Source organism: Aquarana catesbeiana, linkage group LG02 (assembly GCF_042186555.1).
Source record: "Aquarana catesbeiana isolate 2022-GZ linkage group LG02, ASM4218655v1, whole genome shotgun sequence".
NCBI lineage: Eukaryota > Metazoa > Chordata > Amphibia > Anura > Ranidae > Aquarana > Aquarana catesbeiana.
Genome location: NC_133325.1, coordinates 102,710,773 through 102,733,943, shown reverse-complemented (window position 1 = coordinate 102,733,943; position 23,171 = coordinate 102,710,773). Strand labels below are relative to the sequence as shown.

Here is a 23,171-nt window from a genome sequence, read left to right as displayed (position 1 = left end):
CATTAGCATTGATGGTGACATCATAAAATGCATCAATAAAAAAAACAGACATATTGAGCCATGCACCCATTTCCTCTAGATCTAATATTAGATCTCAGCTTCAGTTTATGGTTACTTGTACCCAGAGCTTTTTTTTTCCCCCGAGATAGTGCTCTGTACAGCCACCCCTGGCACCAGCCTGTACCACTGACTTGTTATTTGTAAACACAGAAGTTGGTTTCTCGCTTCGGCTTCATATACACTGGCAGTTCTTGACCGTGTGAAAACGCAAAACGTGGCAAAAACGCAAACCGCGGTTTTACCTAGATTTTTCTGTGGATTTGCGGTTTCCCGCTGCAGGCAGGCAAAACATTCCCATCCTGAACACAATTCTTCTGCGTTCAGGAGAGGGAGGTTTAACCTCACCTAAACACTGCACTTCCTAAACTCTGCTAAAAGCCTATGAGTACATAGACACACAAGCTTTTATGAAGTGGAGTTCAGGCACTTTGGTAAAAAAAAAAAAAAAAAAAAAAAAAACGTCAAAAGCTACTAAAACACAAAGTTTATGAGCTGCTAGTGTACATGAAAAACAAAGCAGAGAAGAAGGCGTTTCTAAGTGCAGTAATAGAAAACCTAGTGAAAATCAGGCATATCAAATGAATCCATAACATCCAGCGGGATGCCTCCTGGGAGTAAAGACAGCTGCAGGTGGAAGTTCCAGCCAGGTTTTGGAGCATGCCCAGTCGCTCCTTCTTCAAACCAATCTTCAATGGTTTGAAGAAGAAGCGACTGGGCATGCTCTGAAACATGCCCCGCCCACTCAGATGTCACTTCCGGTTGCCTGGATTCCATGCTTGTCCTGACAGCACAGCTCTCCATCTTGGATATAAGAGACACCCATGTTTACCACCGCTGGTCGACTGGAACTTCCACCTGCAGCTGGCTTTACTCCCAGGAGGCATCCTGCCGAAACTACAGATTTATTGATATGCCCGATTTTCACTTCCATCTTGTAAGTGTTTTTAACCCTTCCTTGTCATGAAAGTGTTCTATTACTGCACTTAGAAGCGCCTTCTTCTCTGCTTAGTTTTTCCTATAGGAGTGTGCTTCCCTCTTCTGAAGTGCTGCATTAATCACATCTCAAGAGCCAGTCATGTATGGTTTGTTAAAGTCTCCTTGTTATACAGAGCGCCCTATTCTCCACACTCCTTGTAGTGTACATGAAGCCTTCCTCTGCAGGCTTCTGTGTTTACACACAGCAGTGACAGCATACTTCTCCGAGAGGAGGAAGTCAACCATAATGACCTCACAGCACTGGCTCCTCCTACAACCCTCACCTCCAGCTAGCACTGTGGGCTTCTTTGTCTAGTACGAGATGCTCACAGAAGGCGCTCTCTCTGCTACCTTGTACTGTGGTGTGGGTAGAGGTGAATTTGGGAAAGGCAGGGAGTTGTGTTTGAGCAAAGCACACTGTTCTGAAGGGTAAGGGAGGTAAATGTTACCGACCTGTGTTACCCACTCCTGACCTCGGCACTTTTTGCATTGCATACTTCTGAGCCCTGTGCTCTGGGTATTACATACACTTGAGCCCTGCAGTATATACACTGTCTTGTACATTTCACACACCTGAACACTGCACACTGTATGCTGGGTTGTAGATCACAAACTCCTGACCACTGTACTCTAATGCTATATTTTGCATTATTTCTAACCAAAGTGTTTGACCCAACATGAAGTCCTCATGCACACAGGGTGTTTTTTTTTCTCTGAACGCCAAAACTCCTGGCAGGAGAAATAAAAACATGCCTAAAAGCTGTGTATTGCACATGCGTCTAGGCTTGTCAAATGTTTGGGCATTAAAGTAGAACTATGGGCAAAACTTTTAATTTTCATTATGAATAGGGTAAGGGAAGATTATAACCCCTATCAGATTTTTGTTCCGACATCTGTGTCCCATTTTTGGAGGTATTCCTTTACTTCCCGTCCGTCCTATAGCCAAACAGGAAGTGAGGGGAAATCCTTGCAAATGAAAGGAATTCCTTGGGGACCACCAGAACTACTGTCCCCATTGGAAGACTTTGCTTTTTACTTTTCTAGGGACAACCCAAAATTTTGGATTTTCTTTTACTTTCAATGATAATGGTAAACAGGACAAATAGAGAGGATGAATCTCCCTAATGGGTGAACAGACAGTAATAAAAAACTTAACAGGTGTTCTAATCCCTCTCCATTCTGCCCAAAAATAGATAAAAAGTTTTGCCTTTAGTTATACTTTAATTGATTTCTCTGGCCAGAATGTTAAAGTGATAATAAAGCGGAGTTCCAACGACATGTAATAATTTATTTTTTAAAAACATTTGTTAAGCTCAGAACATTTAAAAAACAAGTGATTGTTATATGTCAATTTCGTCCCCCGATGTCCGCTTTACTATAAAAAATAAACTTATATTATGTTGTCCTGGCCGTTCCCATATTGCTTGTGGGCACGTGAAGCCCACAAGCCTACTGTTCCAGGATACGGTGCAGCTGAGTGACCAACATGCACCGCCTGTTCTTGCGCATGCGCAGTATGACAAGCTTGCAGCGCCGTAAAGTTCTCACGTTGCCATAACAACAGGCGTCATTGTCGGATATGCCCGCCCGTTGTGATGGCAACAAAGCCCTCAGCGCTGCCCACTGACTACTGGGAAATGGCACACATCTCCCAGGAGCAGTAGCGAGCAGAGGCGCCGAGGGAAGTGACGTCAGGAACCGCGGTGAGGAAGGGGAAGATTTGAAGGGACCACATAGCAACAGGGATTAAAAGGCAAGTTAAAAAAAAAAAAAACAATTTTCTCCAAATGTCATTTGTTATATTATTTGCTGTAAAGTAATGTAAAAGAAAATTTATGGGTGGAACTCCGCTTTAAAGTCTTGTTTTTTGTGCTCTGTGCAATGGTTTTGCACAGAGCAGCCTGGTGGGTCCCTCCTCTTCTGGCAGCTTGCTATGGGGGCACCCGAGCTGAGCCACTGCTCTGTGTCCATTCACACACGGAGCCGCGGCTCGGCCCTGCCCCCTGATTGGCTTACTGGCTGTGATTGACAGCACTGGGAGCAAATCAAAGCATACTGTGTGGGTGCAAGGACAGTGGCATGTGTACGTCCTGTATACACCGAGTAGTCTCCGGTTTTATTCAACCATGTCCCTTTAACCCCCCCCCTCCCCCAGGGGCTTTACTGCTCTGCCCCGGGTGGAAAAAAAAAAAAGTACTTTCCTATGGCAGTCACACTAAAAGTATAAAGGAGAGAAAAGAGCAACGCTTGTGTGTGCGATTGAGGATGTCTGAGAAACGCACAATATCGAGACAGCAGTGTTTAGTTAAAGATGGCAAGTCAACTGCTGGAGACAGAAACACTGTTAATATTTAGAAAATACCACCACATGCTAATCCCAGAGAAGGGGAATGTTAACAATCTGCTCGTAAAGATAAAAATAAATCTTCAGCTACATCAGGGTGTCCTGTCATCCTGACTGTATCACTGTGCACCTTTAAAAAAGCATGCTTATAAAACCCAGAAGAAGTTCTTATCCCAATTACCAGCAAATACACACGCTACAATTACTGGACAGACATAAAGTGAGCAGATTAAATAAAGACAACCAGCTCATTAATTCATAAATCAGTAACACAGGCAGATGTAAAGGGGCATGAGCACTAAATAAATAAAAAAAAGAAACAAAATTACATATATATATATATATATATATATATATATATATATATATTACATATATTATTATATACACACACACACACACACACACACACACACACACAAGTGAGTACACCCCTCACATTTTTGTAATTATTTTATTATATCTTTTCATGTAACAACACTGAAGAAATGACACTTTGCTACAATGTAAAGTAGTGAGTGTACGGCTTGTATAACAGCGTGAACGGGTGTGTTAAATTTGGTGTTATCGCTCTCACAACCTCATACTGGTCACTGAAAGCTTAACATGGCCCCTCGCAGCAAAGGACTCTCTGAGGATCTGAAAAAAAGAATTCTTGCTCTACATAAAGATGGCCTAGGCTATAAGAAGATTGCCAAGACACTGGAACTGAGCTGCAGCATGGTGGCCAACATGTACTGTGACATACTGAAGCAGAGCATGAGCCCCTTCCTTTGGAGACTGGGCCGCAGGACAGTATTCCAATATAACAACCCCAAACACACCTCCAAGATGACCACTGCCTTGCTAAAGAAGCTGAGGGTAAAGGTGATGGACTGGCCAAGCATGTCTCCAGACCTAAACCCTATTGAGCATCTGTAGGGGATCCTCAAAATGGAAGGTGGAGGAGTGCAATGTCTCCAACATCTACCAGCTCCTTGATGTCGTCATGGAGGAGTGGAAGAGGACACCAGTGGTAACCTGTAAAGCTCTGGTGAACTCCATGCCCAAGGAGGTATTAAGGCAGAGCTGGAAAATAATGGTGGACATACAAAATATTGACACTTTGGGCCCAATTTGGACATTTTCACTTAGGGGTGTACTCACTTTTGTTGCCAGCGGTTTAGACATTAATGACTGTGTGTTGAGTTTTTTTGAGTGGACAGCAAATTTACACTGTTATACAAGCTGTACACTCACTACTTTACATTGTAGCAAAGTGTCATTTCTTCAGTGTTGTCACATGAAAAGATAAAATATTTACAAAAATGTGAGGGGTGTCACTCACTTTTGAGATACATACATACATACATACATACATACATACACACACTTGCTGAAAATGACAATTAAAAAAAAATATTTATATTTTATGTAGAGTTGTATTATATTCGACTTTTTCATTAAAAGCAGCGTTCCACACAAATATGGAACTTCTGCTCCTCCCCCCTCCGGTTTCACATTTGGCACCTTTCAGGGGGGAGGGGGGGTGCAGATACCCACCCGCTGGGAAACACATGGATCCCAGAGACAGCAGGGACCATCAAGATTGCGCAGCGTGACTCACGCATACGCAGTAAGGAACCAGGAAGTGAAGCCGCAACGCTTCACTTCCTGATTCCCTCACCGAGGATGGCGGCGGCAGCAGCCGAGAGCCGACTGTTTGATCGGTTTCGGCTGCCGACATCGCTGGACCCTGGGACAGGTAAGTGTCCATTTATTAAAAGTCAGCAGCTGCAGTATTTGTAGCTGCTGGCTTTTAATTTTTTTTTTTTTTTTTTTTAGGTGGGCCTCCTCTTTAATATCATCAATTTTAACTAATATGAATTTATTGATGGCCATTATTGGCACTTTTAGTGGAAGAAGAAAAGCTTGAGAAAAATGCAGTTCACGGTCTCTAACCATCTCTTGTATCAGGTCCACAGTCTCTTAATTAAATTCACTACTAATAGCATTAGAAAAAATTCCATTTGGTGCACCTCTAGCAGACATGATACAAGAGATAAGATGCAGCCTCACCAGTGCCCATAAGATGCAGCCTCACCAGTGCATGTGGATGCAGTCTGCCTGTGCCCGGATCAGAGCGGCGATCTCCCGCTGTGTCACGTAACTGGATTTGAATTGCCCGAGCTGCAGTAACAATGTCCCGACTTCTGTGATCACGTCACACTGATTCAATGTCCCGGCATTGGATCAGTGTGTCGTCTATCACAGGAGGCAGGACATTGTTACTATGGCCGCCCAGAAAATTCAGCTCCCTGACACAGGGAGATTGTCGCTCTGCAGGGAGGAGGAGGGGGGCGGGAGGACAGGACCGGGAGCCGCCAGGATGACACCCCGCAACACATTGGCCTACATTTATGAAGAAATTCGATTTTTTGAAAAATGTTTATTGTATAGGTTTTATAGCAGAAGTTAAAAAAAAAAAATATATATATATATATATATATATATATATATATATATATATATATATATATATATTTCAAAATTTTAGGACGTTTTCATTAAAGCGGTGATCAAATACCACCAAAAGAAAGCTCTATTTGTGGGGAAGAAAAAAAAGCTATGTAAAATTTGAGTACAGCGATGCATGACCGCGCAATTGTCAGTTAAAGTAACGCAGTGCCAAATAGCAAAAACATGGCCTGGTCATGAAGGGGGGGATAAATCTTCTGGAGGGCAAGTAGTTAAGAGTCCCTGTCCCCACATCTCAGCCCCTAGCACTAAAGAGTACGTAAATGCAGAAGCCCTTCATGGGTCCCAATTCTGCCAGCAGTCTCTAAAATCAAAGTATTAGCTTTACTATGGAATAAGGGAACTCTGTGGTGTCGTGTTCAGTCCTCACATCAAAAGAGCTCAGGAGGAGGGGGAAGAGATAATTATGTGCTATTACAAACCTGCTTGTAGAGAACATGAGGGCCCACTAAGGGTAAGTACACTACAGAAAAACTTTCTGAAATAAAGAAAATAATAAAACAAAACAAAAAAACCCACAAAAAAAAAATGTACCATTATCAATTCTGTTAGATAGTTTAGTGTTAATCACACTAATATTATAATCATGTTGAGGTGGGAAACTCACCATCGATCAACATGAAGAGCTGTAAATGTGCGTGCAGCAGCTTGTCTTGTAAACAATTTGAAGCCACACTGTGTGTCTTTGACACCGCGTACACATAAAAACCAGACGAGGAAATGGAAGCCATACATAAGGAAGGTCCTGAATACAGAACGCTGAGGGAAAAAAAAAAAAAAAAAAAAAAAAAAAAAGAGAAGAAGAAGAAGATTAGATATTCAAAAAACACCTTAAAAAAAATAAAAACCAAAAACACAAAAAAGGCCCCATGTCCCATTACAGTAAAGCCACAGAATTTTGACTGATTTAGCAGGGATTGGTCGAGATTCGAACCATCTATTGGCAGGCTAATTGTACCCAAGTTGATCCATCGATGGACTTGGGTACAATCAGCATGTCAGATTTTCGGTATGCGATTATTACTGCGGGAGGGATTCCCCCATCCACACTGACTGTGTTGATGGGGAAATCTAACGATGTTCTTTCCTGCAACCTGTAGTCACAGGAAAGAAAATTGCATCTATGGCCTGCCTAAGCTCATGCGTCAACACATGTTGAATTAAAATGCATGGGTTCTTGTTAGTAATAGTCCATAAAGATGATCCGCACAACAGCTATTGTACGCAGATGCAATCAGTTGACGTGTTTCAGCCTACACGGATTAAAGCTGTGTTTGCTGAAACGCGTCAACTGATTGCATCTGCGTACTGTACACTGTGGTTTCCTGAATAAAAAGCAAGATTTTAGAGCACTAGCTGTTGTGCGGATCATCTTTATGGACTATTACTCTCAGATGGGAGACTGTGGATCAGGCACCTGTGAGCTCTGCAGAAGGTGGACCATATGGGTAGTAGCACTGAAATCTCCATTTGTATTAATGGATAGTTGTTGCTTTTTTTATGGATTTAACTTCAGGGAGTTCTGCCATAAACTAACTCTAAATCTACAGGCAGCCACATTCTAAGACTAATCTATCTAACCATGTAAAGCAAAAATCATGATACATATCTTTCCTGCAGCAGCCGATCCAATCTCCAGCGGCGGATGCTGTGTGCAGGTTATATCAGGTTACCATTACAGTCAGGGATTCGGAGCCAAGTTGTGGCAAAATCCTGATCAGATGGGGGGGGTTAGGTATTTTCAAGTATAGGTAGCAGTAGCACCAGGACTCGTTTCCCCTACTGTTTTGTGCTTGGCCACTCCAGCAACCATTGCCATCACTTGGGCGTGGAGAATAAGCCTGCAGCCCTGAGTAGCATGACTTGGACTATCCACAGTGCTTCCCCTGTCTCAAACAGAGTAGCATGGGAACGAAAAAAACAAAATGAGTACATGAAGCTGAGATATGTTGCAGGTAAGGGAGCTTGCTACTTTGTTCTGCATGCGGAAAGCACGGGTTCACTTCTTTTGCATGTTAACCTTTAAGGTAAGGTTCTCGCAGGGGATATAGGGGAGCATTTTTACATTCGTATTTTGCACTTTGAGGCAATTAAAATTAAATCATGCAACCAGTTGTGCGTTTCAAAATTTGATGAAGAATTAAAATGCCGTTTCCTTGTACTAATGGAAGCACAGAAGACGTGATCTATCCATACTGTCTGTGTAGAGAACAAAGCCAAGAGAGGTCAGTTACTACTTTTTCTGCAAATTATGCAAAGAGCTAGAGGTAAATGTTCAGATATTCTTAGCACAAATCTTAGCTTTACATTTTGGTCAAGGATATTACCCAATCTACAGGGATGTAAAAGTGCAGGAGATTTCACCATTTTTACAACAATGAAGATGATTGTGTGATTATAACAAGCAGATCCTCTAAGGTAGCTTCTGAAATGTCCAGTCTCAGTGTGTACAGTAGAGCAGCAGGCAATAATCTTCAATGAACATTTGCTAAAACCCTTGAAATGTATTTAACTGGCAGAGCTGAGGTTTTTCTCTCCAAAAAACATTGGACAATATAAGCACAATATCCAATGTGCTCTTCTGCAACTTTTTTTTTTTACATTTTACTTTCTTTCATAAATATGTTAATAAAAAGAGTTCAACACTGTAAAATGTTTTACCTGAGCTATAGAATCCTTCTCTAGGTGCGCTCGTGACCCGCACGATATTGCCAGGTTATCCTAGGTTTGAAAAACAGAAACATTTTCTAATGATTGTAAAGTTTAGAACGTTAGCATCAGAACAGCACATCTATAATGTATATATAAAAAAAAAAAAAAAAAAGCCAGATTAAACTCTAGTTTAAAGTATAACTAAAAGGAAAACATTTTTCTTTAGTTTTGGATAAAGTGGAGAGAGATTAACACCCCTGTCAGACAGTTTTTATTACTGTCTGTGCACCCGTTAAGGGTGTCCTGTTCACAATTATCATTGTAAGTGAACGTAAAAGACAATCCCAAAATTGTGGGATGTCCTCAGAACAGGAAGAGTGGGGATATCTTTCAATGCAGTCATTATTTCTGGTGACAACCAGGGATTCCCTCATTTAGGGGGATTTCCTGTCACTTGCTGTTTTTTGGCTTTGGGACAGGAGAGTGAAAAGAAATCTCCCCAATGGGACACACGTGGCAAAATAAACCAACAGGGGTTAAAACATTAAAGAACTTAAAAGTATAAGTTCACCTTTCATAACATGTTACACCCATATTCAGGGTGTAACATGTTATAAATGCACCGGACCCTGTGCTCCCCCACGATCCCTGATGTGACAGCAGCCTGGGAATCTTCTCCTCCTGTCTGCTTCCACATTCAAAAATTGTGGCAGCAGACCTGACCGCGTCACTCATTCACAGTCCACTGTGAATGGAAAACTACTAGCTTCGGCAGCCTTTGCGGCTGTGGGCTTGTGGTTTTCAATGAACTACCATGGTGCTGTGAGTACTGTGGTAGTTCACGAGTCTTCCTGTCAGAATGTTTCTGCTTGCTCATACGGGGTACGAGCAAGGCGATACACTGTACACCTGCAGGAGACCTGCATTGCATCAGTGATCTGCTGATCTCGGGTGCAACGCTTTAAAGGCTCCTGCAACGAAAAATCATAAATGCAATTTTTTTTTTACCTGCAAAAAAAAAAAGTGCATTTATTTTTATTTTTTAAAAGTAAACTTATCCTTTAATCTATCCAAAATAGAAAAAATAAAAAAAAATAAAAAGGGGAAGGGTTTGCCTTAAAGCTGGCCATAGACTAAGTGACCTGGGTTGCAGGTTGCAGGAATGAAAATCACTTGATTCATACACAATGGCTCCGCAGGTGGGATTGCCCTATCAACACTGACTATATTGATGGGGGGGGGGGAAATCACTCCTGTGAAGCCATTGTGTTCTCCTGGTGGGGAAAGCCGTCCCAGCCAGGAGAACACCTAAAAGATCTTCCATGCCAAAACCTAAACTAAAGCCATAATAAAAATAATAATAATAATAATAATAATAATAATAATAAAGTAAACACTCACTGGCCAGGGTTTTAGACTCTCAAGTCCATCTTCAACACTTTTTAGATCTGCAAACTTGGTGGCACCATCAGCATCGGCCATTAACACAGTCCTGCCTCGTGACACCAGAATTCCCTAAAAAGATATAAAACAAATGAAAAAAACTCAAAAAAAAAAAAAAAAGTAGGAAGCTTACAAACCACATACAGAGTATATATCTTTTAAGCTCTGTTCTCTGCAGCAGTAAAGGCCATTCCTGGCCAAATCTGCAGAAAAGGAAGCGAGACCCTGCTTGTCATGTGACTAGCTGGAAAACAGCTGACTTTTAGGGATAGCCTTAAAGTGGAGCTCCACCCGATTTTATGACAATAGCTCAAGAGGACTACCGCAATGTCCTAATGAAAAAACTGACTTTTTTTCACTGTACCTTTTTTGTTCAGATCATCTTGTTTAGTTCCTGGATGTACAGCCTGCGGATAGGAGTGGGTTTAGTGCGGCTAACTCGTCATTTCCTATTAGCCGCACTGGTGCCTGGGAGCTTGTGTCACTGTTCCCAGGAGTCAGTGCGGTGGCCTGGCGCGAGTTAGCAGTTTACGGCGCTCTAATTTACAGGTTACTGCGCATGCGCGAGATCGGGAATACAACAGGTAGCGCATGTTGGTCGATCAGCGGCAAAATATCCTGGAAGAGGAGAGCCGTCAATAGAAATGTTTAAAAGTTCATTTTTTGGGAGAAAACTGACATCCGAAAGTAACAAACGGAACAAGCGAGTAACATATTTCAATGAAATAATCTTAGTCATTTTACAAAAGGAAAAAAAAACAATTGTAGACAGTGGAACCCCGCTTTAAACAGCATTTGAAATTTTAGGAAGAACCCCCTGCTAGCTTCAAAACCCCCGGTGGAAACTTGTTGGAACAAGGTGCTTCACTGGTTCTCTCTACCAGACTCTGAAGCTGCTGGGGGTTGGCATTTCAAAGCTCCAATTTTCTTCTCTGCTCTGGGTTTACCTCTTGTGCTACTTTTCAGAATGTTCTCCATGTGTGTAGCTAAAACATTAGGTTAGGGTTGTAGGACATAATACTCTTACTGAAACTACAGGTGTCAATGGTCTTCATATTTCTGACAAAAGCATGCAGAGGCCACATGGACCGATACAAGTGAGAGGAAAAAAGGAGTTGTATATATTCGGAATGTATAATGCGCTAATATTAACCTCCCAATATAACACGGTGTAACCTCCTAATGGTTTATCAGTGAATCATGTGCAAAATAATCAAATAGAGCCTATTATAAATAACATAACATCCTTCACCATAACAAAATCCTATAACTAAATATCAATGTGATAATAAATTAGTGAACACAATAAAAAAGAAAGAAAGATGAGATATATTAATGTGATGAACCACAGTGCACAGAGATCTCAATAGGACAGCATACCGCTGTGAAGAAATAGAACGTCTTTGGTGATTGATGAATATAGACAGGTTTCAATGAGTAATCCCCAGCGATATTCATCAATCACCAAAGACGTTCTATTTCTTCACAGCGGTATGCTGTCCTATTGAGATCTCTGTGCACTGTGGTTCATCACATTAATATATCTCATCTTTCTTTCTTTTTTATTGTGTTCAATAATTTATTATTACATTGATATTTAGTTATAGGATTTTGTTATGGTGAAGGATGTTATGTTATTTATAATAGGCTCTATTTGATTATTTTGTACATGATTCACAGATTAACCATTAGGAGATCACACCGTGTTATATTGGGAGGTTAATATTAGCGCATTATACATTTTGAATATATACAAAACACTTTTTGTGTGATATCAGTTCACATACACAATAATTGCAGCTATATTATTTGGTCATCTTCTAGTATTTGTCACTTATTTAATTTATTTACTAGTTCATATCAGCGTTTAGTACACATTTTTCTTTAGGAAAAAAGGAGTCTGACTGGCTACCGAGGGTCTATTCTCCCAGGATTCAAATGTAAGGATCATTGTTCAAATGTAACCCTACGTTTCACCGCAGCTCTTTTAGTCTTCATGCATAACTGAGGAGCTCCCAATACATACACAGGGGTCGATTTACTAAAACTGGAGAGTGCAAAATCTGATAGCCAATCAGCTTCTAAATTCAGCTTGTTCAGTTAACCCCTTAAAGCCAGCACCTGCCGGCCCTCACATTCGCTACCGCCCGATTGCTTCAACACAAAATGCGGGTTAGGTGTCCCCCCCCCCCCCGCTATGTATCGCAGGCTCCACTAGCCCATCTGCAGGCCCGGAACTGGCATAGCAGATGCCGCAGGGTGGAGGGAAGGGAGGAGAGCAGACACACCACTGCTCATCTTGTTCCTGATCCGGAAGCGACGTGCATGATGTCACTTTCGGGTCTCCGTTTACGGTTTTCCCGGGAAACAATGTAATGTAGTGCGATCTGCACTGCATTACATTTAGTGGAGCTCATGGGGAGACAGGCAGGGTCTTTTATAACCTGCATTTCTCACTAAAGAGAACCGGTCACCAAAAAAAAATAAAAATCACATAGGGGAGTCCCCTATGTGATGAAAAAAAAAAAAACAAGTATTTTTGGGGGTGCTTACGCATTAAAACGTTGATTGCGGTACACATTACAATCCCCGCGCACAGCAGAATGAGAGCAATCATTCTAGCACCACTAGAATTCTAGCACCAATTCGACCTCCTCCATAACACTAAACTGATGACCTATAGGGGGCTTTTAGTGCCCTTGTTCTGTCGGATAGTGCCCGATATCTAGAAGTGCCCGGAATATACTGCGCATGCACCGTACGGAACAGCACAACAGCTGATTTTACGATCATCTGTTGTGACAGCGAGACGGTGCCTGCGCACAATAGCCGACGGAAGAAATTTTTCTGTCAGATGGTGCCTCGCGCTGCCGAGGGGCGGATTTGCAGCAGTAAAGGCCTTCCTGGCTAATGCTGCAGAAAAGGAAGAGGGACCCTCTGCTTGTCATGTGACTAGCTGGAAAACAGCTAGTCACATGACAAGGGGAGGGGCAGATTTGTACATGTTGGAGGCGGATTGTAAAATTATGGGCAGTGCTGCAAAGATGGGGGCAGACTTTTTAATGATGCCTCATGTCGGTGAGGAACGGATTTGTACATGATGGGTGCGCACCGCAAGCGTCCAGGAAAAATAGCAGAATAAAATTTGTTATGCAGCATTGGCCATCTTTGCTAAATCCACCCACATCTTTGCAGCACTGACCATCATTTAAAAATCCAGCCCCAACATGTACAAATCTGCCCCTCACCGACATGAACACGCCTCGCCAGCGGCAGGCACAATCTGACAGAAAAATTTCTTCCGTTGGCTATTGTGTGCATGCGCGGTCTCAACAGCTGAACATAAAATCAGCTGTTGTGCTGTTCTGTACGGCGCATGCGCAGCACATCCCAGGCACTATCTGATAGAACACCGTCTATAGAAAATATAGGGTATTGAAATTTGGCTCTTGATTCACAGCAAATTGGTGAAGTCCTGCCAAAGTGTATTAACAACTTGCAAACTTCAATTCTGGATGAACACAGATAAGCGATACCACTATTTTACAACTTTCCTGACTCTGCTCGCTGCCATAAAGGGATTTTCTAGGGAGGTGGAAGACCTTCAGTTTGAGATTCCTCAAAGAGGGAAATGACCTTAATCCCTTTAAGTTTGACTACAGTGCCACCTGCTGGTCAAGAATGTTATTGCAGCACAATCTGAAAACAGTATGTGGAATGGCTGGCTGCGTTTGTTTCTTCCCTGCAGACCAAGAGTATCCAAACAGATTATCCGAAAATGTAAATGCACAATTATGTTTTTTTTGTAAACCAAAGTTATTATCCCTTGCTGAAAACCTGTAGTTGGTTAACAGACATGCAAAAATTGCGGGATTACCTAAGAATATTTCTGTAAATAAGAATACACACACTAAATAAATAAAATAAATACACACACACACACATATAACAATCTGCATACAAAATACAGTAATCAAAATATGGAACATCAAGCAAGTAAAAATTTTAAATTTTCATATATTAAAAAAATTTTTTTATATATATATATATATATATATATATATATATATATATATATATATATATATATAATTTTTGAGTACACTAACCCACCCTTTCTAGCTCTTTCATAATCTCACCCCAGCTGTTTACTTGCCTCAGGTAGTCAGCCATGGCGATGTTTACAGCATCTCACTGTAATTCGTCCAATACTGGCCTGCAGATGTTTGGGAGACATCCATGTACAAAAGTCTATGATTACTATGCAGGTGTGTCAGTGTTGGGGAGAATGGCGGCTAAACGCCGTCTGCCTGAGGGGATTAAGCAGCTGCGGGCGTTATAGTATATACAGTAGGAGCTTAGTATACTTTCCAATGAAAGCGCCCCCCCCGCCTTTAAAGGCTAAGTTCACCTTTAGAACATGTAACACCTGTATGTTTTTAGGGTGTAACATATTCCAGCACAGCACACCCCCCCACACCTGAGCAGGCGGGGATTCATCTCCCCCCATAGCCGCTGTTACATGGCTGTGCATGGCTCCACCCACACAACCATATCATTCGTTCACAGGGAACCGTGGCCACCGCGGCAGTCAGCTTGTAGTTCTCAATGGACTATGAGCGAGCTGATCGGCACACTTGTAGCCCAATTACTCTTCCTCCAGCTTTCTCACTGAAAGCGCGTACAAAAAAGGTAGAGGTGCACGATTAATCGTTAAGAATTGTTAATGTGATTTTTTTTTTCCCCCCTTGCGATCTTGACAAAGTATTTCCAGATTCTTTTTTATGCAGAGAATTCTCTCTGCTCTGCGGAAGCTGACAGCCGTCAAAGGAAAGGTAAAAAAAAAACAGCAGTCTGCCAAGTATCACAACCAAGTATAAACATTGTAACGATTTGTCCTTTAGATCAAAGAAATAGACTTCATGTGTAAATGAGGAAAGTTTAACCACTTAAACACTAAACCTTTTTCTGACATTTGTTGGTTTCAAGTTAAAATCATTTTTTTTTTTTTTTGCTAGAAATTTACTTAGAACCCCCAAACATAATATATTGCAACAACCACCATTTTATTCTCTAGGGTCTCTACTAAAAAAAAAAAAAAAAAAAAAATATAATTTATATATATATATATATATATATATATATATATATTTATTTATTTATTCTCTAGGGTCTCTACTAAAAAAAAAAAAAAAAAAAATAATATATATATATATAATTTTTTTTTTTTTTTTTTTTTTTTTTTTTTTAGTAGAGACCCTAGAGAATAAAATGGTGGTTGTTGCAATATTTTGCGTCACACTGTATTTGCACAGAGGTCTTTCAAATGCAATTTTTTTTGGAAATAAATTACGCTTTAAATTAAAAAACAAACAAACACACACACTAGTAAAAATTAGACTTTTTTTTTTTTTTTTAAATAATGTGAAAGATTTTACTCCGCGAGAATCGTGATCTTTATTCTAAGCAAAAAAATTGTGATTCTCATTTTGGCCAGAATTGTGCAGCTCTACAAAAAGGTACAGGCAGAAAGCTGAAGGGAGAGTGTGCAGAAGCCTGACATGATTGTAGGTGTAATGCTTTCCAGGCTTCTGTAGGGGAAAAAATTAAATTAAAAAATTATACATACATTTTTTTTTTCTGCAAAAACCATGGGCATTTATTAACTTCTCCTAAAAGGTGACCTTATCCTTTAAAGAATGGTCAATGTTACTCAAGTTTGTTTGTTAGGTGCTTAATCTTAAAGTGCATGTAAACCCTGTAGGGTGAGCTGTCGGGGTGAGAAGGGGAGGTGCTCTGTAGTTCTATGACACTTTCTGTCCTAGGGTGACAACACTTCATAAATACAGTGAGTGAGCACTATGAGAAAGGAAGTGGTCCATTTCTTATTAAATAAATAAAAAAATAAAATATCATCACTGGACGAATGTCAAAGCATTCACCCAGCCATAATAAATTTTGCCTAGGATTTGTCTAATTTGATTTCCTATGATCTTCAGCTTCATCTAGTGGCCAGAATGTGGTATTTTCCTATTGTCCTAATTGTGCAATAAACGACATTATGGTCACTAGATGGAGCTGGTGATCATAGGAAATAATCATACTAGACAAAATACGGCCAAAATAGATACCGCTTAGTATCTATCAGCATAGTGAAATCTTATTAGGTGGTATGGGATATTATACCCGAAAATTAGAACTCTTTGTTAAAGACTCCACTTTTGAACTTGTACCTACCTAATACAGCTTACCTGCAGGTACAGTGTACATCTCCTAAACTTGTGGTGTTTAGGAGGAGATATTTACAAAGGATGCAGCCGGTGACGTCACCAGGGCATGTGCTCTGAAGGAACAGCATACTCATGCCGTCTCTTCAGAGCTCTGTGCCGTGGCTACCACGTGCAGGTGCGGGAGTGGTCTCATCGTGGCTCAGCCATTCAGGAGCCACAGCCCACAAACCGAGAAGTCCCGTTAGCGGTGATAGCTTGCCACTGGAGGGCTTCGCTTTAAGGTAAGTAATGAACAAAGTTAGGATTTGCTCACCATCCGCACAGCTCCACCTTTGCCACGATTCTTTACTAGTGTGAGCACCCGAACCTTATCACTTCCATACTTTTTCGAGTAGTTCAAGGCAACCTAAATGAAAAACAAAAAAAGGAAAACAAGAGTCCTTGAGAGTTTGATCAAATTAATTTTTCATTTCCATTCAAACAGGTACTTAAAGTAAAAGGTGTAAACCTACACAGGTTCCAAATGAGTTTTAATGAGACGCAGTAAGATTTGTTCCTCACGGCTAGGTCAGCTATACCTGCTGTATCGTTTAGAAAATGAATTGCATTCTATTTCATATTATCGTACTAAATTGCATTTCATAATAAAATATTTTGCAAGTTCCTATTATGAGCACGTAGCTCAGTACAAAGGTAAATAGTTTGGCGACAGTCACATTAGAATATAAAATGGCCAACTTACGATCAGGTGAGGGTCAGCCGTTTTGGGCAACCTCCAAGGGCAGACCAGGGCCCTTATAAAACTGTGAGAAGAACCAATCATTGCAAATTGCTGTAAATGTAAGCACTTTATGCCAAATGGGATCACAAGTATCAGTGACTCAATTTCTGTAAAATTTGCGAGGAGCAAATAAAACTATAACTACAACTACATTAAAAAGCTACAGTATTATTTGTTCCACAAGGGTCATTAGTGCAGGTCACAGTTCTTTGTTCATAGTTATTTGGGGTTATTTGGAGTGTAGTCCTTTTTGCAAACTTTGTTCTTTATTTGAGCAAAAGTACTGAGACACTAAAAGGAAAGATGACAGGAGGAGAAGGGCCAGAATGGATGGAAGACCAATAATTATTATTATTTCAGGTACTTATATAGTGCTGTCGCTTTACATATACATTGTACATTCACATCAGTCCCTACCCTCAAGGAGCTTACAATCTAAAGGTCCCTAACACACATTCATACAAGAACGAGAAGAATTTAGACAGGAGCCAATCAACCTACCAGCATGTCTTTGGAGTGTGGGAGAAAACCGGAGTAGCCAAAGGAAGCCCACGCAGGCACAGGGAGAACATGCAAACTCCAGGCAGATAACGTTGTGGTTGGGATTTGAACCAGCAAACATTTTTACTGCTAGGGGAAAGTGCTAACCACTACACCAGAATAGAGGTGACAGCAGGGAAGAGGAGCATGTGGGGAAAAAAGATAATCAGAGCGGATTCATGCATACTCTGAGGGTGTATGGAGGAATGCATGCTTGGTACTGTGGACAGGAAAAAGGATAAAAAATAAATAGTCTACAGCCCATCAATGTGCTAAGTGTATAAAAAAAATAATCCTTGTATTTTGCAATATAGCACTTTAATCTACAAGAATATTTGGTGTATTTAAATATTTAATAAAAAAGTATTAATAAAGAGCATTCATCATTTACTCAAAATGATGTATAAAAGTAATGTAAAAATATTTTCTCTTACTTTGAAAATGCATAACATTTGCTGCCAACTGAGGATGGATGAAAAATCAGCTTCCTGCTGATTGCAAATACTAAATTTCTAATGATTCCTTACAGTGCCAAAGTCACTGTACCGTTGTTCCATCTGAGCCAGAGTGAAAAAACAAAAAAAAACAAAAAAACAAAAAAAAAACAAAAAAAAAAAAAAACACACACACTTTAGATGAGCATGTTTCAGGGAGGAAGCTGGCCACTTGTACAGCTCCCTCCAATCTACCCATCAGTTCTTGATTACAATTTATAGGACCCATTTCTGGAACAGTAATCAAGATTTGATCAGCACAGTAAGGCCTCTTTCACACTAAGGGACCTGCCAGTCCAATCAGGTCCTCCTGAAAAACTAACTATTGCTCTCTAAGGAGCGGCCGATGTCAGTGGAATAGTGACCCGTCGGCATCCGGTGCGCTAAAAACAGACAGATTAGGAGAATTGGGGGGGGGGGGGGGGGGGGGCTGCTTTCATACAGGTTGCTTGTTTTACATACCTACATAAATGACTGGTGGACTTTAATCTACTGACAGTTCTTTGCATCATTTTCATAATATTTACACTATGAAATGTTGCAAATACACCGATACATATGTTACTTTGTATAAAACCATAAAAGATTTCCCTTCACAATCCAAGCATAATAAGAGCCCTGAAATTGTTCAGATTTCTATTATTTTTTTTTAGTTACCTGTGTTGTTTTATCAGAACTTCCATCATCTACAACGATGACCTCATATTTGAAAGACAGACGTTGCTTCTGTGTAAAAAAAAAAAAAACCCAAAATTAATAGTTTGTAGGAAAAAAAAAAAAAAAAAAAAAAATTTATATATATATATATATATATATATATATATATATATATATATATATATATATATATATATATATATATATATATATATATATATATATATACACACACACACTGGAATGACACAGGGAAAGAGTATTGAACATGCTAACTGAAATGTATTCAATACTTGGTACAAAATCCTTTGTTGGTAATGACAGCTTCAAGACGCAGGCTCCTGTATGGAGAAACTAGTCACATGCATTGTTCAGGTGTGATCTGCCCCATTCTTTCGCACAGTCTTCAGATCTTGAAGGTTCCGTGGGCCTCTTCTATGAACTCTGATTTTCAGTTCTTTCCATAGATTTTCTATTGGATTCAAGTCAGGTGAGTGGCTGGGCCCTTCTACCAGCTTTATTTTTTATTCTTTGAAACCAATTGAGGGTTTCCTTGGCTTTGTGTTTGGGATCATTGTCTTGCTGAAATTTCCACCCTCATTTCATCTTCATCATCCTGGTAGATGGCAGCAGATTTTTATCAAGAATGTCTTGGTACATTTTTCTATTCATCCTTCCTTCAATGACATGAAGTTTGCCAGTACCGTATGCTGAAAAACAGCCCCACACCATGATGTTCCCACCTACAAACTTCACTGTTGGTATGGGGGTGTTTTTGGGGTGATGTGCAGTGCCATTGGACCTCCAAACATGATCTGTATTATGGCATCCAAAAACTTCAATTTTGGTCTCATCTGAGCAGACTATATTCTCCCAGTATTTCACAGACTTGTCTAAGTTCACGTCTATGCGGCTGTGCTTAATGCGTTTTTCAGTACATTTTGCGTTTTTAAACCAGCGTGTTTTATGCAGTTTTCATACATTCCCCCCCCCCCTCTTTAAATGCACTGTAAAAAACACTGTATACAGCTGGTTGCTAAGGAGGGGGCCGGGAAGCCGGCCACCGCATCCTTAGCAACCGATAAGTCGCCCTCGCTGAAAGCAAAAACAAAAACACACACCACCAAACAAAAAACACAATTGCGGCAAAAGAAATTAGGGAAAAACAAATAATAGGATTTTTTAAAACAGCTTACCTGTAAAATCCTTTTCTTTCGAAGGACATCACGGGACACAGAGCCACAGTAATTACTGATGGGTTATATAGGTATCACTGGTGATTGGACAGTGGCACACCCTATCAGGAAGTTCAACCCCCTATATAATCCCTCCCCCTTGCAGGGATACCTCAGTTTTGTAGCCAAGCAATATAGTGTATTAGAAGAGGGGCGGGACCTCTGTGTCCCGTGATGTCCTTCGAAAGAAAAGTATTTTACAGGTAAGCTGTTTTAAAAAATCCTATTTTCTTTCTCGAACATCACGGGACACAGAGCCACAGTAATTACTGATGGGATGTCCCAGAGCAATGCTACCTGAGGGGGGGGAACCACGACCAAGTAGGGTGCAATCAGACCTGAGGACCCTGTACCGCTGCCTGCAGCACACTACGCCCAAAGGCGATATCCTCATGCCTTCTCACATCCACCTGATAGAATCTGGTGAATGTATGAACTGAAGACCAGGTTGCGGCCTTGCAGATTTGAGCCATAGAGGCCCGGTGATGCACTGCCCAAGAAGCACCAATAGCCCTTGTGGAATGTGCCCTGATCTGAAACGGAGGAATCTTCTGTTTCAAACCGTAAGCTTGAATGATCAATTGTCGAATCCATTTAGAAATGGTAGCTTTTGACGCTGCCTGTCCTCTATTGGGACCCTCTGGCAGCACAAACAAAACATCCGTCTTGCGGATCTGAGTAGTTGCCCCTAGATAGGCCTTAACTGCTCTTACTACATCCAACGAATGTAGAGATCTCTCTTCCGGAGAACAGGGATCTGGAAAAAAGGAAGGTAGAACAATGTCTTGGTTTAAATGAAAATCAGAAACCACCTTCGGTAAAAAACTAGGATGAGGGCGTAGTACCACTCTATCCTTGTGTATAATCAAATAAGGCTCCTTACAGGAAAGAGCTGCTAATTCTGATACTCTTCTAGCAGAAGAGATGGCCACCAGAAAAATTAATTTCCTTGTCAACAAGACCAAAGGAATCTGACTTATTGGTTCAAAAGGCTGTTTCTGTAACACAGCCAGGACCAAATTCAAGTCCCAGGGGTTTAGGGGCGCTTTAACCAGAGGATTAAGACGCATCACCCCCTGCATAAAGTTTTGGACCAAAGAATGCGAAGCAAGTGGCCGCTGAAATAATACTGATAAAGCAGAGACCTGGCCCTTGATGGTACTCAAGGCCAGCTTCATCTCTAATCCCATCTGTAGAAAATCAAGGATTCTACCTATGACATATTTCCTGGGATGCCAACCTCTGGATTCACACCAGGTTATATAAGCCTTCCAGACTCTATGATAAATCATCCTGGAAGCTGGCTTCCTTGCATTAACCAAGGTAGATATGACAGGACCTGAGAGCCCACGACTCTTCAGAACGTGGGTCTCAATAGCCAAACCGTCAAATTTAGCGTTTGTAAGGCAGGATGGAACACTGGACCTTGAGATAACAGGTCTGGGCGTTCCGATAGTGTCCACGGGGAACCTACCGTCATCCTTACTATTTCTGCATACCAAGTCCTTCTGGGCCAAGCGGGGGCCACCAGAAGTACTGACTTCCTTTCCTGCCTGATCCTGCGAAGGAGTCGTGGTAGTAGCAGAATAGGCGGGAATGCGTAAATCAGTGAGAACCGATGCCACGGAATCACCAACGCATCCGTCCCGCATGCAAGAGGATCTTTTGTCCTTGCCACAAATCTGTCTATCTTTTTGTTGAATCGGGATGCAAAGAGATCTACATCTGGAACCCCCCATCTTTGGCATATGGCCCAAAAGACGTCGGGATGCAGAGACCATTCCCCTGGAAGTAACTGCTGGCGACTTAGATAGTCCGCCTGCCAATTTTCTATTCCCGGGATGAAAACTGCCGATATGCATGGCACATGCATCTCTGCCCAGACTAAGATCTGGTTCACCTCTTTTTGAGCAGCTCGGCTCCGGGTGCCTCCCTGATGATTGACATAAGCCACTGCTGTGGCATTGTCGGACTGGATCCTGACCAGACAACCCTGTAGCCTGATAGTCCCGGCTTTTAGAGCTAGATGTATCGCCCGGATCTCCAGAATGTTGATGGGTAAGGTCCTCTCTGTCTTGGACCATACCCCTTGGACCGCAGCCTGTTCCAGAACTGCTCCCCAACCTGACAGACTGGCATCTGTTGTTACCACCGTCCAGGTAACCGGTAGAAAGGATTTCCCCTTCTGCAGGTTTTCGGGTATGAGCCACCAATTGAGGCTCTGACGCACCGCATGCGACAGGTGCATCGGAAAGTCTAATGCCTGAACCTTCTTGTTCCAGGTCGACAGAATACTGTGTTGCAGCATTCTTGAGTGAAACTGAGCATAGGGAACTGCTTCGAATGAAGACACCATCTTACCTAGTAGCCTCATACAAAGGCGGACTGAGGGACCCTTCTTGGTCCTTACTGTCAGAATCAGCTCTCTCAAAGCAGTGATCTTTGCCTGGGGTAGAAATATCTTCTCCTGGCTTGTATCTATAATCAGACCTAAATACTCCAGTCTTCTTACTGGTTTTAGGAAAGACTTTTCTAAGTTGAGGATCCAACCCAGGTGTTCTAGATACCTGACCGTGGTCCTCAAGTTTCCCTTCAAAGAGGCTACCGACCGGTCTATCAAGAGCAGGTCGTCTAGGTATGCTATGACAGCTATACCCTGAGCATTAATCTGGCCAGAGGAGGAGCCAAGATCTTTGTGAACATTCGAGGTGCAGTGGCTATCCCGAAAGGCAGAGCCACAAACTGGAAATGGCGCCCTCCTACCTCGAAGCGCAGAAACTTCTGATGAGCAGGAAAAATGGGCACATGCAGATATGCATGTCTGATGTCTATTGATGCCAGAAATTCTCCTCCCTGCAGGGTGGGAACTACTGTTCGAATTGATTCCATGCAGAAGGATTGAATCCTTAGGAATCGGTTCAGATCCCTTAAGTCCAGAATGGGCCTGACATCCCCATTTGGCTTTTGGACCGTAAAAAGGTTGGAATAGAAGCCCAATCCCTGGTCCTTTGCGGGAACTATCATAATGACCTCCTGCGACAAAAGTCGCTCTAAGGCTAGAAGGAGCGACTGCTTCTTCTCTGGGTCTCTGGGAACATTTGATCTGAGGAACCGAGGAGAGGGGAATTCCTGAAACTCCAGCTTGTACCCTAAGGTTACCGTGGAGATTACCCATCTGTCCTGGAAGTCCTCCTGCCAGAGCTCTGAGAACTGTCGCAGTCTTCCCCCCACTCGAGTGAGCGG

General features: G+C 41.6%; 1 protein-coding gene across 1 annotated transcript in view; it reads right to left on the bottom strand.

Annotated features, from left to right (window-relative positions):
- The window catches only part of ALG5 (ALG5 dolichyl-phosphate beta-glucosyltransferase), a 43,276-nt gene that overhangs the window by 4,836 nt on the left and 15,269 nt on the right, over window positions 1–23,171 (bottom strand). The window contains exons 4-8 of the mRNA XM_073613300.1: window positions 18,694–18,762; window positions 16,535–16,627; window positions 9,950–10,063; window positions 8,558–8,617; window positions 6,504–6,655 (exon numbers count right to left, since the gene is read on the bottom strand). Coding sequence (XP_073469401.1) covers window positions 6,504–6,655; window positions 8,558–8,617; window positions 9,950–10,063; window positions 16,535–16,627; window positions 18,694–18,762 — 488 coding nt within the window. The remainder of the gene's footprint in view (window positions 1–6,503; window positions 6,656–8,557; window positions 8,618–9,949; window positions 10,064–16,534; window positions 16,628–18,693; window positions 18,763–23,171) is intronic.